The sequence below is a fragment of the Canis aureus genome, chromosome 2 (assembly GCF_053574225.1).
Source record: "Canis aureus isolate CA01 chromosome 2, VMU_Caureus_v.1.0, whole genome shotgun sequence".
Lineage (NCBI taxonomy): Eukaryota > Metazoa > Chordata > Mammalia > Carnivora > Canidae > Canis > Canis aureus.
In genome coordinates, this window is record NC_135612.1 from 30,157,259 (window position 1) to 30,175,964 (window position 18,706).

At 45.9% G+C, this 18,706-nt stretch overlaps 1 protein-coding gene across 2 annotated transcripts; it reads right to left on the reverse strand.

Annotated features, from left to right (window-relative positions):
• Nucleotides 1-161: 161 nt before the first annotated feature.
• Nucleotides 162-18,210, reverse strand: F2RL1 (F2R like trypsin receptor 1). Of its 2 annotated transcripts, XM_077867613.1 has the most exons (3): nt 17,997-18,210; nt 17,270-17,433; nt 162-3,961 (listed from the first exon to the last, which is right to left on the reverse strand). In XM_077867613.1, exons 2-3 carry the CDS (start codon nt 17,349-17,351, stop codon nt 2,850-2,852), a joined length of 1,194 nt encoding a protein of 397 aa, XP_077723739.1. In that variant the 5' UTR covers nt 17,352-17,433; nt 17,997-18,210; the 3' UTR covers nt 162-2,849. The 2 variants fall into 2 exon arrangements, with proteins under 2 accessions (XP_077723739.1, XP_077723737.1); XM_077867611.1 differs by lacking the exon at nt 17,997-18,210 and having other exon boundaries at nt 17,270-17,457.
• Between the last annotated feature and the right edge of the window lie 496 nt (nt 18,211-18,706).

The following is an 18,706-nucleotide window of genomic DNA, read 5'->3' on the forward strand; positions in this document are numbered from 1 at the left end:
TAAAGTAATCAGGAAGATCCATATGAATGGATTTATGAGTTAACATATGTATGCATATGTATATATTCATGTATTTCTTTAGAGGTATAGTATATATAGGTATTTTATAGGTAAGTTATTATAAAAATTTGTTTCCTTTGGGAAATGAGAATAGGCATAGGTAGGAAAGAAAATCTTTATTTTATATGTTCTTGTTCAGTTTAATATACCAGCATGTATCATAAAAATGTCTGATAAAGAGATGGCAAATATACCAAAATAAGTTTTTCCACTGCATCAGTCCATACACCACCTGCAGGGCCCTTGTGAGCCATCTGCTTCTGCTTCCTTTTCTTCTGTGCCCACCATCTTTTGCTTTCTTACTTGTAAGATGAAGACAACCTAAGCCTGCTGAGACTCAAAGCAGAGTAGGCAGGGAAGACAAGGTGTAAACTGGCACTAAAGGGGACAGGGAACAGAGCAGAAATGAAATGTCATTAGCAGACAAAGTGACAGCCACAGTGCTACATAGTATTTATGAGTGCATAAATGTGCCGAATATTTAATCCTCATAACTCTATAAGGAAAATATCATTATCTTAATTTCACAAATGAAGAGACTAAGGCACAGGGAAGGATCTTTCCTGAGCTCACAGAACAAGAAATGATGGAGTCAGAGGTCACTCCTGCCTGCCAGCTCAGGAGCTGCACTCTTAACCACTAGGCTATGCTGCTTCAATACAAATTAAAAGAATAAAAGATCGACAGATCAAATGGACGAGCATTTCAGGAAACAGGAAATAGGAGTACTATTTTGGTAGAAATATAAATTACCGAAGCAGGGATCCCTGGGCGGCTCAGCGGTTTAGTGTCTGTCTGTGGCCCAGGGCCTGATCCGAGGGGCCCAGGATTGAGTCCTGCATTGGGCTCCCTGCAGGGAACCTGCTTCTCCCTCTTCCTGTGTTTCTGCCTCTCTCAGTCTCTCATGAATAAATAAATAAATAAGATCTTTATACACATAAATTACTGAAGGTAATTTGCCAAGAGTTACCAAAATTTAGAGTGGTCATCTAACTTATGACCTGGTCATTCTACCTCCAAGAACTTATCCTACAGAAATCCTACAGAAATAGTCACAAAGATGTCTACACCGATGTCTAATGCAGTACAGATGTTTTATTATTTTTTTTAAGATTTATTTATTAATAAGAGACACACAGAGAGAGGCAGAGACACAGGCAGAGGGAGAAGCAGGCTCCTCGCAGGGAGCCCAATGTGGGACTCTATCCCGGGCCCCTGGGATCACACCCTGGGCCACAGGCACACGCTCAACCACTGAGCCACCCAGGCGTCCCTAGATGTTGTTTTAATAACAAAAGAGAGAGAGAGAGAGAGACTTCAAGAGACATTGCTAGGGAAATGACTAAATGCATCACAATATACCCCCAAATTAAAGTCTGTATCTATTAAAAATGGAGGTCAGCCTATAGACACAGAATGGAAAAAAATTCTGAAATGTTAAATGAAAACAAATATGAAGCAACATGTACTGCATGGCCCTATTCATATAAGAAGTATGGTGTGAGCATCACATTTCTTTTTATAGGAATGATGCTGAGGCTTCCCCTCTCCCATACTCTCCCTCAAAAAAACCCTACAAAACATACAACTCAAAAGTAAGTCGTAAAAAAAAGGGGGGGGGGTTCATATGTTTCTACAAATCAATCATTACGATAAGATTATTTCAAAAAATCACAAATACAACAGTTACATAAATTCAGTTTGGAAAAGTACCCTGTAAATATATTTTAAATCACATCTCTTTAGTGTTCTTTTCTAGAATGTGGTTCAAACCCAGAGAAGGCATTACAATTTCATATTTGTAGCAAGTGAAGAAAACTGACAATAAATAAATAATCCAACTACAATTCTGAAAAACAAGTGGTAAATGCCATTCTTACTTTGAAACCATCTGTAACTCAAACTGAAGATTCTGAGTCAGTTTAAAGTCACACAAAATTTGTATTTCCACACTTAAAATCTTCAATGTACTTTCCTTGCAGTGATAAGGATACATACAAAAGTTCAAGGGACTGATAAATAACTGAAAGTCCTAATGAGACCATAAACAGATCTTATTACAAACTACACATAAAAGAGACACAAAGCAGTTTGCTTCTCCATTGGCACCTTGTCAAGTGGAAGCAGCACCCAGACCAGTGGTTCTCAAACCTTGGTGTGCAGGAGCATACGCAGCAGGGGCTTGTTAAAATAGTTTCCTGACTCAGACCCTGAGCCCTCTCATTCTTGAGTCTGATGAACCTGTATTTTTAAACAAGAGGAGGTAGGAGAACCCACTGAACACTGGAAGTCTATGGTCCAATCCGCAGATCGGACTGGCTGCCCTTGGTTGGAATGGAAGCTACCCTGACTCGGAGTAGCTTCTTCACCTCTTTACTTGCCCCATCTGTACAATCGGTCTGATCATCTCTGAGGAACGTGGAAGCTCTAACACGGCTGTGAGTGAGCCCGGATGTAAAAGAAATGTAGTTATAGCTGAGAACGGAGTCTTCGTGCCAACATTAGTTTTTACAAGTCGCTGGGCTTCTGTTTTTTCACCACCTTCTGAAAAGTCTGCTTCTTTTAGTTCCATTTCCGGGAGCACCTGAGTAGAGGAAATCTAAAACTGACATCTCTGTTAATTGGGGGGGACTTTCTTCACGAAACAGGGAAGCTTCCAGCAATCCTGAGAGGTCCTACATATACGTGGTACATGGGGAGACCCACTGGGTTAGGGAGCAACAGGAACACACCCATCACAGTGAGTAGGCTCCAAGGCCTCCTGGACAGTAACAGAGGGGCTGAAAAACTCAGTAAGAGGTTTTGACACTGGTTGAGCTTGAAGAATAAGAGCTGGATTTCCTGGAGAATTTCTTTGATGTGAGGGATACTTGCATCTGCCTGACAGAACGGACACTCCGACAAAGGAGAGCGTGCTTGACGTGGTCCCTGAAGTCTTGTGAAACAAAGTAATAGACGAAGGGATCAATGCAGCTGTTAAGGGTGGACAGGCAGAGAGCCACCATGTACAGGGCATAGACGTGGCTCTGGCTCCAGGTTTTAATCATGAAATAATGTACCACGAGCAGAAGGTTACTAGGGGTAAAGCAGATCAGGTACATGGCCAGGACGGTGACAATGAGCTTGATGGCCCTCTGCCTCTTCTTTCCCGAGTTTTCATCCATAGCAGGAGAGCGGAGTGTTCTGATCATCAGCACATAGGCAGAGGCCGTGAGGCAGGCTGGGAATAGGAAGGCTCCGATGGCCAGAGAGAGGAAATAATTGAACATGTCCCCCACCAACACTTCCTCAGGCAAGACATCATGGCAGGTCGTGATGTTAAGGGCTGGAATGTGCATAGTCTGCCTCACGACATACAGGGGGATGGTAACCAGCAGTATCAGCAGCCATATCCCCAGGGAGACTCCCAAGGCGATGTTTGCCTTCCTCGCGGGGTGCGCGATGGGATTCACGATGACCCAATACCGTTGCACACTGAGGCAGGTCATGAAGAGAATGGAGCAGTACATGTTGCCATAGAAAAAGCCAATGAGTACCTTGCAAAGGGCTTCCCCATAAACCCAGTTGTTGCCATGGATGTGGTAGGCGATCTTCAGCGGGAACCAGACCACAGAAAGGAGGTCTGCCAAGGCCAGGTTGGTCATGTACACCACAGCAGGGTGCTTCTTCTTCGTCCGGAAGAGAAAGACCCACAGAGCCATGCCGTTGCTTGGCAAACCAACCATAAATACAATTGTGTAGACAGTTGGGAGAAAGACAGTAGTCAGTTTTCCAGTGAGGATGGAGGAAGAGACGTCATCCACAGAAAAGCCTTGTTCCACTGTAACTCCTTTCCCAGTGATCTGCGACGAGCTGTCAGTCTTACCAATGAGACTTCTTCCTTTAGAGGTTCTATTGGTTCCTATACAAAAAAGGCAAAGCAGACAAGTGTCAGTACAGAGATCAATCTTTTAGTAGTAATTGTTTATATAAACGTACTTTGGGGCACCCGGGTGGTTCAGCTGGTTAGGTGTCTGACTCTTCGTTTCAGCTGAGGTCATGATCTCAGGGTCGTGAGATTGAGCCCCACTTGTTCCACGCTCAGCTTCGAGTCTGCTTGAGATTCGCTCCCTCTCCTTCCCCCTCCCCACCCCTGCTTACACATGCTCTTCTCTGTCAAATAAGTAAATAAAATCTTTGTCTAAAAGTACTTTAGACAAAGCAGAAGGAGTATATAAAAGGCTTAGAAGTGCTTTCTTTGGGTGATGGGATTATGGGTTTTGTTGATTTCTTTGTTGTTTACAATGGTTTTTTGTTTGTTTGTTTTTACAGGAAGGTTGTGGGGTACATGTGAAATAGAACATTGATTTCTAGGACTCAAAAAAACCTGACAGTATTTCAATTTATTTTTTACAAACTACCCACAGTTATTAGTTCCTAACTGTTGTTATAACGGCCATCTATCTCACTCTGGCTGGCACAGGATCCAGCTTGGCGTATCAGTCATTCCCAATTCCAAAGTCTGAAATAGCAAGATTTCAATTCAAGGAGCACAAGGGACATCCCCTCTCCACCCACAAGAAGAGCGCAAGCCATGGGCAGGGATTCCCCTGCTTCTGTGTGGGCCTCCTGGAACCTTCCTATGGAGGCCAACTGGCAGGCAAGTCTGGCCTCAGAGTTACTGAATGGGTCAGTGTACTATTTGTGTTCAGACAAATGTGTGCCCTTTCAAGCAAGTACCAGGACAAGCTTAACATTTTATGTCATCATCACCATAGTCACATTAAACTTCAGGAACCACAAACAAATGGCATATGTAGCCTACATCCTGCCTAACTACACGCCTGGGTGGCTCAGTTGGTTTAATGTCTGCCTTCAGCTTGAGTCACAATTCCCAGGGTCTGGAGATGGAGCCCTGTATTGGGCTCTTTGCTCAGTGGGGAGCCTGCTTCTCTGTCTTGGTCTTGCTCGCTCGCTCTCTCTCTCAAATAAATGAAATCTTTAAACATTCCCTTGTTTAAAAAATAAATAAACAAAAGAAGAAGAAAATGAGGGACAACTTGATGACACTAATTCTGAGGAATTCTGAGTGTCTTCACCACGCAGAGAAAACATAGCAAATTGCATCACAGCATGCCAGGGGGAGAGTTAAACTACTCACAAGTGTATTTGATAATTTTTATGCTTAGTCATTCCTCATTTCCTCTCCTAGCTTTGCACCTGAGTTCAGCAGGACTGTTCACTTCTCTTGAGGTTTCCCTGTTAAGAACTAACGGCTGTTAGCTTTGGTAGAGGAATAAAGGGTATAGAAGCCAGTACTTCATTTTTTGTTTACTGTAGTAGATTGAGAGGTAGCTCCTAAAATGAGATGTCCATGACCTAATCCCTAGAATCTGTGATCATTACCTTGTTTAGAAAAAAGATCTTTTGGGGGCAACTGGGTGGCTCAGACAGTTGAATATCCAACTCTTGATTTCAGCTTAGGTCATGATCTTAGGGTCATAGGATTAAGTCTTGCATCAGTCTCTGTGCTCCATGGGGAGTCTGCTTGAGATTCTCTCTCCCTCTCCCTCTGCCCTGTCCCCTGCTCATGCACTCCTGTGAGTGAACTCTCAAGTAAATAAATAAATAAATAATCTTTTTTTTTTTTTTTTTTTTAAGGATCTTTGCAGATGTCATTAAGGATCTTGAGATGAGAAAATCATTCTGGATTATCTGGGTGGGCCCTAAATCCAATGACAAGTGTCTTTATAAGAGAAAGGCAAAGGGAGAATTGAGAGAAACAGAAGACTGAAAGAAGAAAACAGTATGAGGGATCCCTGGGGGGTGGCTCAGCGGTTTGGCGCCTGCCTTTGGCCCAGGGTGCGATCCTGGAGACCCGGGATCGAGTCCCACGTCGGGCTCCTGGCATGGAGCCTGCTTCTCCTTCCTCCTGTGTTTCTGCCTCTCTCTCTATCATAAATAAATCTTTAAAAAAAAAAAAAAAGAAAAGAAAACAGTATGAAAATGGAGATAGAAGTTGAAATAATGCTGAGGGACAAGCCAACGAATGCCAAGGAACACCAACAACCACAATAAGCTGGAGGAAACAAGGAACAGATTCTCCCCGAGAGCCTTCAGAGGTGCTGACACCTTGATTTCAGACTTCTGACTCCCAAAACTGTGAGTGAATAAATTTTTATTGTATAAAGCTACCACTTAAAAAAAAAAAAAAAAAAAAGTTGGGGCGGGGGATGTCTGGGTGACTCAGCAGTTGAACACCTGCCTTCGGCCCAGGGCATGATCCTGGAGTCCCGGGATCGAGTCCCACGTCGAGCTCCCTGCTTGGAGCCTGCTTCTCCCTCTGCCTGTGTCTCTGCCTCTCTCTGTGTGTGTCTCATGAATAAATAAATAAAATCTTTAAAAAAAGTAAATAGGTATCCCTGGGTGGCGCAGCGGTTTGGCGCCTGCCTTTGGCCCAGGGCGCGATCCTGGAGACCCGGGATCGAATCCCACGTCGGGCTCCTGGTGCATGGAGCCTGCTTCTCCCTCTGCCTGTGTCTCTGCCTCTCTCTCTCTCTCTGTGTGACTATCATAAATAAATAAAAATTAAAAAAAAAAAAAGTAAATAAAGCCACCAGCTTGTGGCAATTGTTATGGTAGCCACAGGAAACTAAACACTTAGGATAGACCTGTCTCTTGTTCTAATTTCTTTTAGAATTTTTTTAAACATATATGAATTATTTTTTAATTAAAAATAGTAAAATATTGCTATATATTATAATGTGTCTCAAATACTTGACTGAAACTAAAACAGTAAGAAACACCCAGTTCTAATTCATATTATCCATAATGGAAAAAAAGAGTCTCACAAAACAACTGCCTTTATTATACAGGCTACCCTCTAAGACTTTCTATTATATTCTGTTTCATTTTTATAAAAAGGGGGATCCCTGGGTGGCGCAGCGGTTTAGCGCCTGCCTTTGGCCCAGGGCGCGATCCTGGAGACCCAGGATCGAATCCCACGTCGGGCTCCCGGTGCATGGAGCCTGCTTCTCCCTCTGCCTATGTCTCTGCCTCTCTCTCTCTCTCTCTCTCTCTGTGACTATCATAAATTAAAAAAAAAAAAAATTATAAAAAGCCAGTCATCACCCTCTGTACTGACTTCATGACCCACTTACATGGTTTTCAACATCAGTTAGCAGAGTGACCGGCTTTGAAGCACTTCAAGAGGCTACAGTTGTTGCTGTGGTTGTTTAACAGACAGATGACATGTCTGTGGAACCCTCCCCAGGCCCCAAATGGCAAGGGTCCCCATATGAGATTATAGGTTAATTGTAGGCTTGTGTAGTAGCTTCTTTCTCACTCTCACAGTCCCTGGCATAGCCCTGGACATAGAGCAGGTGCTCAATGCACCTGAGGTGGGTCAGGAAGCTCAGCGAGGCCCACCACTGAAGGCAGCCGAGGGAATCACAACCTCTCCTGCCCATTTCCTGAGCACCCTGGCCTGATCCAGGTCATACCTAAACCACAAAGACAGGAACACAGCTGCACAAAATCCAACTCCCTTAATCCTAGTAAGTGCTCTTACTGGGGCTCCCGTCATGGGCGCAACATCGGCTGCTTCCAAGGCTTTACATGTAGTGACCTACTTCGTTTTCACAACAACCTTGCAGGCAGCCACTATTACCAGATCATCATTTTAGACCCATGAACAGATGCACAAAGAAATTGAGTAACTTTCCCAAGGTTGGGCAGTTGTCAGGCAGGAGTCGGGATTCAACACCAAACAGTCTGTTCTGGAATCCAGGTTTCTCACCATTATACCATGTCGCACCCTGAGGCCCTGACCGGAGTTTACACGCTGTGTAAACCTTGAGACCAACCAAACTATGTTAATTCCACACAATATTTTTTCTCAAACAGAAAGTTTTATTTTTTTAAATATTTTTTTATTCATGAGAGACACTGGAAGAGGCAGAGACCCAGGCAGAGGGACAGCAGGCTCCACGGGGGAGCCCAATGCGGGACTCGATCCTGGGACCCCAGGGTCACACCCTGAGCCGAAGGCAGATGCCCAACCACTGAGCCCCACCCCTGGCGTGACTGACGGACTATGTCCTGTGGAACTGTGCCATCCAGCTGGGTCCTCCACCCCAGAAATAGCCCACCAGAGACCAATTCAATGAGTTAGCTTGCATTTGTGTGGGACAGAGCCACCAAGATTCTAGAATTACTACAGAGAAAACTCAATTGTTTTAATGGAAAAAAAAAAAAAAGATTATATAGCTTGTTTTATAAAAGAGAAAAATCTAGGCATCGGTATCCACCAGTTACTAACATCACAAAAATGCTTGTGTGCCTAAGAAACACCAGTCACGTCAACTTTGCAAAAACACAACAAACCTGAATCTGATCAAGCACCTGGATCCAGCCACCAAGTTAATGGAAACAAAGGAGACCACAGGACAGTTAAATATTACACGCTCAGCACAGAGTCTGCTTGAGATCCTCTCTCCCTCTCTTGCTCCCCCGGCTCATTCTCTCTCTCTCTCTCTCTCTCTCTCTCTCTAATAAATACATAACGGACGCCTGGCTGGCCCAACGGTTGAGCGTCTGCCTTTGGCTCAGGGTGGGATCCTGGGGTCCAGGCATCGGGTCCCACATCAGGCTCCTTTTGGGGAGCCTGCTTCTCCCTCTACCTGTGTCTCTCCCCTCTCTGTATCTCATGAATAAATAAATACAATCTTTAAAAAATAAGAATATATACAACCTTTTTAAATTTTAAATTAAAAACATAGTACTTATGACATTTATGAGTTGAACACTGAATATTTGATTATGTTAATTATTATAAGTGGTTATGCACCATTTGCTTCAACGTGGATGGAACTGGGGGGTATTATGCTGAGTGAAGTAAGTCAATTGGAGAAGGACAAACATTATATGTTCTCATTCATTTGGGGAATATAAATAATAGTGAAAAGGAATATAAGGGAAGGGAGAAGAAATGTGTGGGAAATATCAGAAAGGGAGACAGAACGTAAAGACTGCTAACTCTGGGAAACGAACTAGGGGTGGTAGAAGGGGAGGAGGGCGGGGGGTGGGAGTGAATGGGTGACGGGCACTGGGTGTTATTCTGTATGTTGGTAAATTGAACACCAATAAAAAATAAATTAAAAAAATTATAAGTAGTTATGTTTGATAAAGAAAATTTCATCTTTTTTTTTAAAGATTTATTTATTTATGATAAACATAGAGAGAGAGAGAGAGAGGCAGAGACAAAGGAGGAGGGAGAAGCAGGCTCCATGCCGGGAGCCCGACGTGGGACTCGATCCCGGGACTCCAGGATAGCGCCCGGGGCCAAAGGCAGGCACCAAACCGCTGAGCCACCCAGGGAATCCCGAAAATTTCATCTTTTATGAATACATACTGAAATATCTTAAGATGAAATTATATCTGGATTTATTTCAAAATAACACAAGGATTGGTATCTTCAGATGGTGGGAACATAAAATGATGCAGTCGCTATGGAAAATAATCTGGCAGTTCCTCAAATGGCTGAACATAGAGTTGCCAGATATGCTAGCAATTCCTACTCCTAGTAAAGACTGAAGACAAATAAAAACACGTCTACACAAAAACATGTACGTGAATGTACACAGCACTATTCATAAGCATCAAAAAGTGGAAACAACCAATGGGGTGCCTTGTTGGCTCAGTCAGTAGAGTATGTGACTCTTGTTTGGGATTATGAGTTCAAGCCCCACATTGGGTGCAGAGATCACTTAAAAATAAAATAAAAAGTAGAAACAATCCAAAAGTTCATCAACTGATGAATGGATAAGCAAAATGCAATATATGCATATAATGGAATATTCATTAAGCAATAAAAAGAAGTACTGATACAGGGGCACCTGGGTGGCTCAGTGGTTGACCGACGGTCTGCCTGCCTTCAGCTCAGGATGTGACCCCGGGGTCCTGGGATTGAGTCTCACATCGGGCTCCCTGCAAGGAGCCTGCTTCTCCCTCTATGTCTCCTGCCTCTCTCTGTGGTCTCATTAATAAATAAATAAAATCTTAAAAAAAAATACTGATATACGCTCCAATATGGATGAACCTTGACTATACTAAGTAATAGAAGCCAGTCACAAAAGAACATATATTGTATGATTTCATTTACATTAAATGCCCTGAATAGTCAAATCCATAGATAGAAAGTAGAATATTTGTTGTTAGGAGCTGGGGAATGGAGCGCTTTGGGGAGAGATTACTAAAGGGGTAGGGAGGGTGAGGTGGGGCATTCTTTTGGGGTAATAATAATGTTCTAAAGTTGACTGTGGTGATGAATAAACAGCTCTGTAAATATTCTTAAAGTTACAGAATTGTAGACTTTAAGTCGGTGAATTGTACGGTGTGCAAATTATATCTTAATAGGGGCACCTGGGTGGCTCAGCGGCTGGGCATTTGCCTTTGCCTCAGGGTGTCATCCTGGGATCCTGCGTCAGGCTCTTCATGGGGAGCCTGCTTCTCCCTCTGCCTATAGCTCTGCCTCTGTGTGTCTTATGAATAAATAAATAACATATTTTTTTAAATGAAGTCTTAATAAAGCTGTTAACAAATATCACAGGGAGGAAGGCAGGACGTTAGGGCATAATTATTGAATCTGAGTGTGGGGTACATGGGATTCACTATAATCTACTTTCACATGTTTAAAAATCTCCCTGGTAAAAAGCACATATCAGGTCAGGAAGGTTCATGAAAAGAGATCAAATCTATTTTAAATAAGAATACTAAGATAAAGGGGGGGGGGAGCAAGAAATGCTTTAAAAAAGATATTTATCTATTCGACACAGAGAGAGTGAACACAAGCAGGCAGAGCAACAGACAGGAGAGAGAAGCATACCCCCTGAGGAGGGAGCCTGACCTGGGGTCAATCCCAGGACTCTGGGATCAAGACCTGAGATGCTTAACCTTAACCAAATGAACCATTCAGGTGCTCTTTTTCTTTTCTTTTCTTTTTTCTTTTCCTTCCTTCCTTCCTTCCTTCCTTCCTTCCTTCCTTCCTTCCTTCCTTCCTTCTTATTTTACTGATTTGTTGGAGATAGAGAAATAGAGAGAGAATGTGGGAGCAGGAATTCGAGTGAGCCAGGGGAGGGAGATGGAAAGGGAGAGAATCTCAAGAAGAGTCTGTGCTGTGGATGGGGGGCTCAATCCCACAATCCTGACCTTGAGATCATGGCCCAATCCAAAACCAAGACTCAGACCATCAAACAACTGAGCCACCAGACAAAACCATTTCTATTTCATAGTGAGGAAAAAATTAAATGCCCATATGAATTATGAACACATATAAAGTACTGGGCATAAAAACATTCCCATTCATGGGCTGTAATCCCCAATATTTGCCCAACTATACAGAATATATACCTACTGATACTCAAGGCAGCATCCTCCACCCTCATTGCAAACAGGAAATAGCAATGTTCATCAGCCACTATTCCTAACTTAATAGTAGACATTGTACTTACTATCCAAGAATACTGAAATGCAAGGATAACTACAATCAATTGAAAAAAGCAACTGGTGGAACAATATGCTTCCATCTGTATAAAAAAATTATAATGTATATGCAAAATCTGAAATTTAGAAGGCTATCCACCAAACTATAAATGGCCATCTCTGTGGAGTAAAAAGAATGGGGAAGAGAGATTCTTTTTCTTTCTTTCTTTCTTTCTTTCTTTCTTTCTTTCTTTCTTTCTTTCTTTCTTTTTTTTTTACCTTCACAAGCCTCTATATTGTTTGGATTTCTTTGTCAAGGGAGTGTAAATTGGTATGATCTTTCGGGAGGCCAATTTGGCAAAACATCAAAATTAAGTGTACTTGCCCCAGGATCTATCAATTTACGTAAAAGAATGTGCCCTGCATATATACTAGTTAAAGTGCACAGAAATACAGTATGTACAAGAATGTTTACCACAACATTCTTTATCATAATAACACAAAAATGTTAGTCTCGGGGATCCCTGGGTGGCGCAGCGGTTTGGCGCCTGCCTTTGGCCCAGGGCGCGATCCTGGAGACCCGGGATCGAATCCCACGTCGGGCTCCCGGTGCATGGAGCCTGCTTCTCCCTCTGCCTGTGTCTCTGCCTCTCTCTGTGACTATCATAAATAAATAAAAAAAAAAAAAAAAAAAAAAAGAGTTAGTCTCAACAACCATTAAGAAGGAGACTAATTTGGGGTGCCAGGCTCAGTTGGTAGAGCATGCAACTCTTGATTTCTAAGTCGTGAGTCCAAGCCCCAGTTTGGGCAGAGATTATTTAAAATTAATTATAAAATGGAGATTAGTTCAAAAACTTATGACACGTCTACAATGAATAATATTCTCCCTATGAAAGTATGGAAAGGGCAGCCCCAGTGGCGTAGCGGTTTAGTGCCGCCTGCAGCCCAGGGCGTGATCCTGGAGACCCTGGATCAAGTCCCAGTCAGGCTCTCTGGGTGGAGCCTGCTTCTCCCTCTGCCTATGTCTTGGCCTCTCATTCTCTCTCTGTGTCTCTATGAGTAAATAAATAAAATATTTTTAAAAAATAAAAAAAATAAAAGTATGGAAAGATTGCCCTATGCTGACCTTGAGCAGGTAAAGGTAAAAAAATAAAAATAAAAACTGTCAGAGTGTATATAATAAAATCCTTCTATTGTTACAAAATATACATATTTGTGCATGAAAGTCTATTGGGACTGAAGAGAGAATGGGGGATTTTCGCTGTTTTAAAACACTTCTGATTCATGCAACTTTTGGGAGAAATGCATGGAAAACTCTTAACTTTAAAACTACTACTTGTGGGGCACCTGAGTGGCTCAGTCAATGGAGCATTTGACTCTTGGCTTTAGCTCAGGTCACGGTCTCAGGGTTTTGAGATGAGGCTCCATGCTCATCTGGGATCCTGCTCCAGATTCTCTCTTTCCCTCCTCTACCTCTCCTCCCTCTACTTTATAAAAGAACTAAGTATATAAATCTTAAAACTTCTACTTGTTATTTTAAGCATCCTTCTGTGGTCCACCCTCCCCATCAAACCAAGTACTTTGCAACTCTCCTCTTGTATCCTTTTCCCTAGGATCCCCTCACCCCAAATCTATTTGCTTCCAACCTGTGGGAACACAGGGTGAAAATTAAAAGCTTCAATTACCAGAGACCCCTCCCTAGGTATACATTAGCAAATTTTCATGTGTTCTTTCAGGATGAACTGTTTTCTTCTCAACACTTGCCTAGCTAATAAAACCATAAGGTGGTCAAACATAGACTTCACCAAAACGCCATCTATCCAGGTTAACTGGTAACCATGCACAAGGCAAGCAAGAAACCAAACACTTACGTAGTCTCATTTTCCCGTTCATTACAGTATTCTCTCTTTTTACATAACACTGGAAATACCCCATGTGCCTATTCACAGAAGATTACTTTAAAAATTATGATAAATCTTCCTATAACATGTTGTAGAGTTTAAAAATGTTTCATATTGGGACGTCTGGGTGGCTCAGCAGTTGAGTGTCTGCCTTTGGCTCAGGGAGTAATCCTGGGGTCCCGGGATGGAGTCCCACATCGGGCTCCCTGCATGGAGCTGCTTCTCCCTCTGCATGTGTCTCTGCCTCTCTAGCTCTATGAATAAATAAATTAAAAATCTTTTTTAAAAAAAGTGTTTCATATTTAGGGGCACCTAGTGGCTCAGTCAGTGAAGCGACTGACTCATTTTTGGCTCAGGTCATGATCTAGAGTCCTGGGATTGAGCCCAGGGTGGGGTTCTGCACTCAGTGCAGGGTCTGCTTGTCTCTCTCCCTCCCCCTCTGCTTCCTTTCAAGCACAGGAAGCAGGCAGGTGCACTCATAAATAAATAAATAAATAAATAAATAAATAAATAAATAAATAAAATATTTTTAAAAAGATGTTTTATATTTACTGACATGATACTGATGTTTCTATAATCCAATACTATACAAAAATATTTTTTAAGATTTATTTATTTATTTATTTGAGAGAGGATGCCCATGGAGGGGGCCGGGGGCAGGAGCAAGAGGCAGGGTTATCCTTCCATCCGTGAGATCAAAACCAAAAGTCCACAGCTTAACAGATGAAGCCACCCAGGCACTTCACAAAAAAATTTTCTATGTTTTGGGCAGCCCAGGTGGCTCAGCGGTTTAGCACCGCCTTCGGCCCAGGGTGTGATCCTGGAGGCCCGGGATCGGGTCCCACGTCAGGTTCCCTACATGGAGCCTGCTTCTCCCTCTGCATGTGTCTCTGCCTCTCTTCTCTTTGTCTCTCATGAATAAATGAATAAAATCTTTAAAAAAAATTTTTTCTATGTTTTAAGTACATATTTTAATGACTGGATGTATGAAAGCACAGGAAAGGATACAAACCAAAATGCCAGCAGTGGTTTATTTTGGGTACTGAAAATGATTTTTTTTTTTTTTTTTTTTTTTTTTTTTAAGTAAGATCCACATCCAGCATGGATCCCAAATCAGGGCATGAACTCGTGATGCCGAGATCAAGACCTGAGCTGAGATCAAGAGTTGGGCACTTAACCCACTGAGCCACCCAGGAGCCCCAAGTTTAATTAAAAAAATTTTGTGGGGAGGCTGCTTAGGACTCTCTCTCCCTCTCCCTCTGCCCCTTCCCGCAATGGTGCTCATATTGCTCTCATAGAGCTTGTCTAGAGCACATACTGCTTGTACAATTCTTAATCAATGACAAAGGGAACAGAAGTTTCAGTCTCTGGGGTGCCTGGGTGCCTCAGCCCCATTAAGCCTCCGCCTTTGGCTCAGGTCATGTCCCAGGGCTCCTGGCTGGAGCCTCCCTGTGGGCTCCCTGCTCAGCAGGAGTCTGCTTTTCCCTCTACCTCTGCCTGGGCCTCTCCCCCTGGCTCTGGCTTGCATGCTCTCTCTCAAATAAATAAAACCTTTTTTAAAAAGATCATCCTTAAAAAAAAAAAAAAAAAAGAAGCTTGAGTCTCCAAAAGAAAAATAGAATGCATCGTGGGGGACTTCCCAGGCTTGTGACGTGGCAGAAAGAAGCAAGTGCCTAAAATGAGCTCACATAAATGCCCAACTGCCACCCCCTACCCGGCCACTCTAGGCAAGTCCACTCACTTCATTCCTCATTCAGTATTTACTGAGGTCCTTTAGAGAATGAGACTGCTAGACCATGGTGATGGAGATGACACTAGGGCCCTGGCCTCCCAGAGTTTACGATCTACTGGGAGAGGGATCAAACATATGAACACAGATACTGGGATGCTTGGGTAGCTCAGCAGATTAGCCCGCAGGGTGTGATCCTGGAGGCCCAGGATCGGGTCCCACATCGGGCTCCCTGCATGGAGCCTGCTTCTCCCTCTGCCTGTGTCTCTGACTGTCTCTCGGTCTCTCTCTGTCTCATGAATAAATGAGAAAACGCGCACACACACACACACAAATACTTATCAGTTACTGTTGGGTAGGAATGCGTATGTGGTCTGATAGAGTGTTTTCCTTGCTCCCACCCCCAATTCAGGGGCCCCCATCTGTAAGATGACAAGGGGGTATTCTAAGTCTTCTGGGTGAGATCCAAAAAAGACAGGAAAGAAAATCAAACGTAGTATTTGCCCTGCAGCACACTGAGGCGCCTGTGTATGGGTCAAGCTAAAAGGGGATGAGCAAAGAGGTATGCTAAGGGGCAGAAAAACTCGGAGATGCTCTGTTTCTTAATCATATAGTCAATCTAGTTTCAAACTGGGGGGAAAGCTCCATCTACCCTAAGTCTGTCATGTAACTCACCCATTTGGGTAAGTTGCCATGCAACCGGAACAAAAGTATGTGGAGAAAAAAAGCCCTCAAGGTGCAATATTAAATAGTTCCAGTTAACAAGTAACTTGATTTTTTTGTTGTTAAACAAGTTGAACATATTCTTCAGGAATCAGTGCTCCCCTCCCCTGCCCCCAGCCCCATCAATTTGTAAACAACCACCAGCCAGATACTCAGGGCCAGCCTCCCAGGGAGCCGCCTGAATCAGAGAAGCATCATCTACACCTGCGTATTTTCTTTTCTTTTTTTTTAAGATGTATGTATGTATGTATGTATTTTTATTTATTTATTTATTTATTTATTTATTTATTTATTTATTTATTTATTTATTAATTATGATAGACATAGAGAGAGATAGAGAGAGAGAGGCAGAGACACAGGAGGAGGGAGAAGCAGGCTCCATGCCAGGAGCCCGACATGGGACTCGATCTCGTCTCGATCCCGGGACTCCAGGATCGCTCCCTGGGCCAAAGGCAGGCGCTAAACCGCTGAGCCACCAGGGATCCCCCACACCTGCGTATTTTCTTAAATGTGTGCACATACTTAGCTTTACCTCCGATTTTCACGTTTCCAACTTTAAAAGACAAAGGCCAAACGAAAAGCGTTCAGCACAGCTGGTAACAAACGGATGCCTTCCCCCTAACGCCGGCCAGTACAGGGCACGCAGCACCTACAGCAGCCGTTCACCTCCGGAGGGAAAAGAACCACATTCTGCGGTCTCATTCGAATCGACAGTGACTTGCTGTTTTACAGCGCTTTTATGAAGAAGATAAAAGCGAGAAACTGCCTTTTTACAGCAGGTCAGCAAACTTCGCAGGGAAATGAGAACCTCCGTCCTCAGGGTACCCCGGCTGCCCAAGGGACCGCGCACCTGTCGGCGGCCCCGCCCCGCGCCCCCCGCGCCCCGCCCCGCAGGCGGCCGGGGCACACGCACCTGGGGCACCTGGGCGCCGTGGCACCGCGGACGGAGGCGCAGGGCCAAGGTCTCCCGGCCGAACGAGAGGCCCAAGAAGGTTCCACCTGTAACTCGCGGGACGCCCGAGCGCCTCCAGCGCCTTCAGCTCGAGGCCCCGCCCGGCGGTGCGCCCTGCCCCGGGCCGTGCCCCCGTCCCAGCAGCTCCGCGCACCCCGAGGAGGAGGTTCCAAGGGCGGAAAAGGGGGTCGCAGGAGGCGAGGTGGGCGCCCCGGGCCTCGGGCTCCCCCCGCGCTGCACCCGCCGACGCCCAGGGGCCCCGGGGCCGGGACGCTGAGGCCTCAGGCCCCTGGATCGCGCCCGCGGCGAGCGCCCCTCCGCTCCGCTCCCCGCCCCGCGCCCGCCGCTCGGCCCGCGACGCCGGGAGGGGATGCCCTGCGCGCACCTGCCCGGGTGCAGCCCCGGCTCCTTAGCCGCAGGAGCCCTCCCCACCCAGCTGCTCACCTTGCACGCTGCCACTGCCGGGGACAGCGGCCGCCAGCAGGACGGCCACCCCCAGCAGCCGCGCGGCGCGCACGCTTCGCATCCTCCTGCTGCCCGCCGCCGGCCGGGCCCGGGGTCGCCGCCGCTCCGCCCGCCTCGCCGGTCTCACCCGCCGCAGTCCCAGCCTGCGCGCCGCTCCCCGAGACCAGAAGTTTCAGTGAAACCCGAGCCTCCCGGCGCACCTGCGCTCGGCCCCGCCCCGGCCCCGGCCCCGCCCCCTGCCGGGGGGCTCCGGGCGCTCCCGCCCACGCGCCGCAGGTGCAGGGCTGCGGGGGGAGGAGGAGCCCGCAGGGGGAGGGGGAGCCCCCAGGGGGAGGAGGAGCCCCCAGGGAGACGGGGAGCCCGCAGGGGGACCGGGGGAGCGGAGGGGAAGGGGAGCGGGGGGGAGCCCGCACGGGGAGGGGGAGCCCCCAGGGGGAGGGGGGAGGGGGAGGGGGGAGCCCGTAGGGGGAGGGGGAGCCCCCAGGGGGAGGGGAGCCCCCAGGGGGAGGGGGGAGGGGGAGTGGGGGGGAGCCCGCAGGGGGAGGGGGAGCCCCCAGGGGGAGGAGGAGCCGCGGGGAGGGGGAGCCCCGTGGGGGAGCCGGGGAGTGGGGGTTGCCGCTGAAGTAGCCGCGTCTCGGGACGCACCCGGCAGGAATGTGGGACCCCGCGTTCCTGTAGACTCGGCCATTCCTAGAACCACCCTTACCCTTTAATCACTCCTGGGGACCCGGGGTCGCCGTCCCTTCTCCTCCCCTTTGCTAAACGGAAAAAAGCCGGCCCGAACTCAGGGACTTGGTCGTTGGTAATTGGTAGAGGCTTCCCGGTGCAGCGGGCACTGGGGGATTTGTCGCGAGTTGTTGTTTTTTTTTATTTTTATTTTTTTATTTTTTAAGGGATGAGTTCTTAACCTGCAGAGGCAAGACGGTGGCTGCGGAGACCGACGAGGCAGAAGGGAGCAGGAAGGAGGGCCCGGCCGGAGGTGAGAGGCGGAGAATCTGGAATTACGTTTCCGCTCCCTGTGAACTAGCTGCCGCCTCCAACAAACCGCTTCACCACCTTCTAGGCTCATTTCCTCTTCCGTGAGATGCAGCAGGGAGGTGATAGTTGGGACAGCCACGTTAAGTGCCAAGAGCTAATGACTTGGAACTGATTTAATGCTAACAGCGAACTGCGCATTACGTATGCTCATTATTGCCATTTTACAGATGAGGAAATGGAGTTTAGAAAGGCAGGGTAAATTGCTCACAGTTATGCAGTTTATAGGCACAGTTTATAAACACTCCCCACATTTAATATCTAGTCTATGGCCGCCTCTTTTTTCTTTTCTTTTCTTTCTTTTTAAAAAGATTTTATTTATTTGGCAGGGAGCATAAGCAGGGGAAGCAGCAAGCAGAGAGAGGAGCAGGCTCCGGGCTC